Raw genomic sequence first — 5,000 nt, 5'->3', positions numbered from 1 at the left:
GCTACACCCTGGACCCCGATCATACACCCTACCAGGGCCATACACCATGACTTAAAAAATGAACTCGACCCTTACTTGACGAATGTACGTAGATGACTGACTGACACACTCCACCCTCACGTGACGAGTGTACGTAGATGACTGACTGACACACTCCCTTTTCTTACCCCTTTCTACGTACACAGGAAAGCAGCTACACCCTGGACGCCGATCATGCACGGAAGCTGCAGTCATGCATAGAGGCGGTGTTGACAGAGATGCCGAAGCACGAAGAGAGCCTTAATGCCTTAGACGCTGGATGTGGCGATGGCGATTGTGGGTCGACCCTCACACACGGCATATCGGGTCAGTCCTGGCGGCCTCTGGCAACCGCCCCCACACCCACCCACCTCGCCTCGTAGAGAGAGAGAGAGAGAGAGAGAGAGAGAGAGAGAGAGAGAGAGAGAGAGAGAGAGAGAGAGAGAGAGAGACTATAGAATAAATAAAAGAAAATGGATTTTTTTACTGGATTTTTCTTGTATGGGGGGGAAAAAAATGTGTTTCTTAAACCTCGCGTTTGAATGTCTCATTTCAGTCGTAAAAACCCCAGGCCAGCATCTGGAAGGGTTCAGACCCTACATCACACACATGGGGGGTTTTAAGTCACTCGTACCACACATTAGGGGGTTTCAAGTCACTCGTACCACACATTGGGGGGTTTTAAGTCCCTCGTACCACACATTGGGGGGTTTCAAGTCACTCGTACCACACATGGGGGGTTTTAAGTCACTCGTACCACACATTGGGGGGTTTCAAGTCACTCGTACCACACATGGGGGGTTTTAAGTCACTCGTACCACACATTGAGGGGTTTTAAGTCACTCGTACCACACATGGGGGGTTTAAAGTCACTCTTACCACACATGGGGGTTTTAAGTCTTTCATACCACACATGGGGGTTTTAAGTCACTCGTACCACACATTGGGGGTTTCAAGTCACTCGTACCACACATTGGGGGGTTTTAAGTCACTCGTACCACACATTGGAGGTTTTAAGTCCCTCGTACCACACATTGGGGGGTTTTAAGTCCCTCGTACCACACATGGGGGGTTTTAAGTCCCTCGTACCACACATTGGAGGTTTTAAGTCCCTCGTACCACACATTGGGGGTTTTAAGTCCCTCGTACCACACATTGGGGGGTTTTAAGTCCCTCGTACCACACATTGGGGGGTTTAAAGTCACTCTTACCACACATGGGGGTTTTAAGTCATTCGTACCACACATGGGGGTTTTAAGTCCCTCGTACCACACATTGGGGGGTTTTAAGTTCCTCGTACCACACATTGGGGGGTTTTAAGTCCCTCGTACCACACATTGGGGGGTTTTAAGTCCCTCGTACCACACATTGGGGGGTTTAAAGTCACTCTTACCACACATGGGGGTTTTAAGTCATTCGTACCACACATTGGGGGGTTTTAAGTCCCTCGTACCACACATTGGGGGGTTTTAAGTCACTCGTACCACACATTGGAGGTTTTAAGTCACTCGTACCACACATGGGAGTTTTAAGTCTTTTGTACCACACATGGGGGTTTTAAGTCCCTCGTACCACACATTGGGGAGTTTTAAGTCTCTCGTACCACACATGGGGGTTTTAAGTCCCTCGTACCACACATTGGGGGGTTTCAAGTCACTCGTACCACACATTGGGGGGTTTTAAGTCACTCGTACCACACATTGGGGTGTTTTAAGTCACTCGTACCACACATGGGGGTTTTAAGTCACTCGTACCACACATGGGGGGTTTTAAGTCACTCGTACCACACATGGGGGTTTTAAGTCACTCGTACCACACATTGGGGGTTTTAAGTCTTTCGTACCACACATGGGGGGTTTTAAGTCACTCGTACCACACATGGGGGGTTTTAAGTCTCTCTTACCACACATGGGAGTTTTAAGTCACTCTTACCACACATGGGGGTTTTAAGTCACTCGTACCACACATTGGGGGGTTTTAAGTCACTCGTACCACACATGGGGGTTTTAAGTCTTTCATACCACACATTGGGGTTTTAAGTCACTCGTACCACACATTGGGGGTTTTAAGTCACTCGTACCACACATTGGGGGGTTTTAAGTCACTCGTACCACACATTGGGGGGTTTTAAGTCACTCGTACCACACATGGGGGTTTTAAGTCTTTCATACCACACATTGGGGTTTTAAGTCACTCGTACCACACATTGGGGGTTTTAAGTCACTCTTACCACACATGGGGGTTTTAAGTCACTCGTACCACACATTGGGGGGTTTTAAGTCACTCGTACCACACATGGGGGGTTTTAAGTCACTCGTACCACACATTGGGGGGTTTTAAGTCACTCTTACCACACATGGGGGTTTTAAGTCACTCGTACCACACATTGGGGGGTTTTAAGTCACTCGTACCACACATGGGGGGTTTTAAGTCACTCGTACCACACATGGGGGTTTTAAGTCACTCGTACCACACATTGGGGGGTTTTAAGTCACTCGTACCACACATTGGGGGTTTTAAGTCACTCGTACCACACATGGGGGGTTTTAAGTCACTCGTACCACACATGGGGGGTTTTAAGTCACTCGTACCACACATTGGGGGTTTTAAGTCACTCGTACCACACATTGGGGGGTTTTAAGTCCCTCGTACCACACATTGGGGGGTTTTAAGTCACTCGTACCACACATGGGAGTTTTAAGTCTTGTACCACACATGGGAGTTTTAAGTCTTTCGTACCACACATTGGGGGGTTTTAAGTCTTTCATACCACACATGGGGGTTTTAAGTCACTCGTACCACACATGGGGGGTTTTAAGTCTCTCTTACCACACATGGGAGTTTTAAGTCACTCTTACCACACATGGGGGGTTTTAAGTCTCTCTTACCACACATTGGGGTTTTAAGTCTTTCGTACCACACATTGGGGTTTTAAGTCTTTCGTACCACACATGGGAGTTTTAAGTCTTTCGTACCACACATGGGGGTTTTAAGTCACTCGTACCACACATTGGGGGGTTTTAATTCATTCGTACCACACATGGGGGTTTTAAGTCTTTCGTACCACACATGGGGGTTTTAGGTCTCTCTTACCACACATTGGGGTTTTAAGTCTTTCGTACCACACATGGGGGTTTTAAGTCACTCGTACCACACATGGGCGTTTTAATTCATTCGTACCACACATGGGGGTTTTAAGTCTTTCGTACCACACATGGGGGTTTTAAGTCTCTCTTACCACACATTGGAGTTTTAAGTCTCTCTTACCACACATTGGAGGTTTTAAGTCTCTCTTACCACACATGGGAGTTTTAAGTCACTCTTACCACACATGGGGGTTTTAAGTCTTTCGTACCACACATGGGGGGTTTTAAGTCCCTCGTAAATTAACTCTTCCCATCTCGTTCCTTTTTCAGCTCTGTCGAGACAGATGGCCAGCCTACTGTACACGGAACCTAGCAAGGTCCTTTCTGTGGTAGCTGACGTGGCTGCCAATAGCATGGGAGGCACGTGTGGTGGTCTGTACTCCATCTTCTTCACGGCGGCCGCTGCCCACACAGGCCTCCAGCCGAGGGTGTCGCAAAGGCGCACCTGGGCGACGGGTCTCAGAGCTGGCACTTCCGCCATCATGGAGTACGGAGGTGCCACGCAAGGGGATCGGACCATGGTGAGTTGGCGTCGGGTGCCACGCAAGGGGATCGAACCTTGGTAAGTTGGCGTCGGGGGGCCACACAGGGGGGATCGGACCATGGTAAGTTGGCGTCGGGGGCCACACAGAGGGATCGAACCATGGTAAGTTGGCGTCGGGGGGCCACGCAAGGGGGATCGGACCATGGTAAGTTGGCGTCGGGGGCCACACAGGGGGATCGAACCATGGTAAGTTGGCGTCGGGTGCCACGCAAGGGGATCGGATCATGGTAAGTTGGCTTCGGGGGCCACACAGGGGGATCGGGCCATGGTAAGTTGGCGTCGGGGGCCACACAGGGGGATCGAAGCAATGTAAGTTGGCGTCGTGGGCCACACAGGGGGATCGAACCATGGTAAGTTGGCGTCGGGTGCCACGCAAGGGGATCGGATCATGGTAAGTTGGCGTCGGGGGCCACACAGAGGGATCGAACCATGGTAAGTTGGCGTCGGGGGGCCACACAGGGGGATCGAAGCAATGTAAGTTGGCGTCGTGGGCCACACAGGGGGATCGGGCCATGGTAAGTTGGCGTCGGGGGCCACACAGGGGGATCGAACCAATGTAAGTTGGCGTCGTGGGCCACGCAATACTTCGTGGGACATAGTTCAAGGCGCGTTGACGATGTGCGATGCGAAGTCGGCTCGAGCCGAAGAGCCTGGGAAGTGCGATTTGACCCTTGCCTGAAGAAGGCCGTGCCAAGCAAAGAGACATAGATCAGTTAGGTGTACAAAGGGATTCGATGTAGCACAGAAATGCCATTCACATTATGGTATTGTTGTGGTGGCGTCGCACAGAGATGCTATCCACATTATGGTGTTGTGATGGCATCGCTGGTGTTCAAGGAGAGTGTCAGAAGCACTAGGGGTCTCTGTGGCCTAGTGACGTCGCCACAGAAAGGGACATAGCAAGTTGGTGTGCACAGATCACCGTGGTAAAGATCCCATTCATAGGGCGGAGGGACTGATCCACGGTGGAGGTGTTAGCAATGGGGTGGTTTCGATCCCAGTCTGACGAAAGCACACGCGTGTTGGCCTTTGCCCGTTTGGTTGTGTCAAACCAGAGGGCTGAGGAGGAGGACGGAGGGAGGCAGAGGCAATATAAGACCAGAGGAGGTCTTCGTAACACATCACTCGCTATCAAGTGGTCGATAAATGCTTATCAAATCGCCGGGCGTATTATCTTCTTTTATCATGGGCGTGTTGCCGTGCGCTAGATAGTGGCCCACACTCACACACACACATCCTAGGTGATGGTGGAAACTACTCTTGAGGAGAAACACACACACACACACACACAC

At 50.6% G+C, this 5,000-nt stretch overlaps 1 protein-coding gene across 3 annotated transcripts in view; it reads left to right on the top strand.

Moving 5' to 3' along the window:
* Window positions 1–5,000, top strand: part of LOC139754968 (triokinase/FMN cyclase-like) — a 28,747-nt gene that overhangs the window by 20,980 nt on the left and 2,767 nt on the right. For all 3 annotated transcript variants that reach the window (XM_071672811.1, XM_071672812.1, XM_071672810.1), the window contains exons 10-11: window positions 186–345; window positions 3,435–3,685. In XM_071672811.1, the coding sequence (XP_071528912.1) occupies window positions 186–345; window positions 3,435–3,685 (411 nt within the window). The remainder of the gene's footprint in view (window positions 1–185; window positions 346–3,434; window positions 3,686–5,000) is intronic.

Source organism: Panulirus ornatus, chromosome 18 (genome assembly GCF_036320965.1).
Source record: "Panulirus ornatus isolate Po-2019 chromosome 18, ASM3632096v1, whole genome shotgun sequence".
Taxonomy (NCBI): Eukaryota; Metazoa; Arthropoda; class Malacostraca; order Decapoda; family Palinuridae; genus Panulirus; species Panulirus ornatus.
The sequence above is the reverse complement of the archived record's forward strand: the minus strand, read 5'-3'. Positions and strand labels throughout refer to the sequence as shown.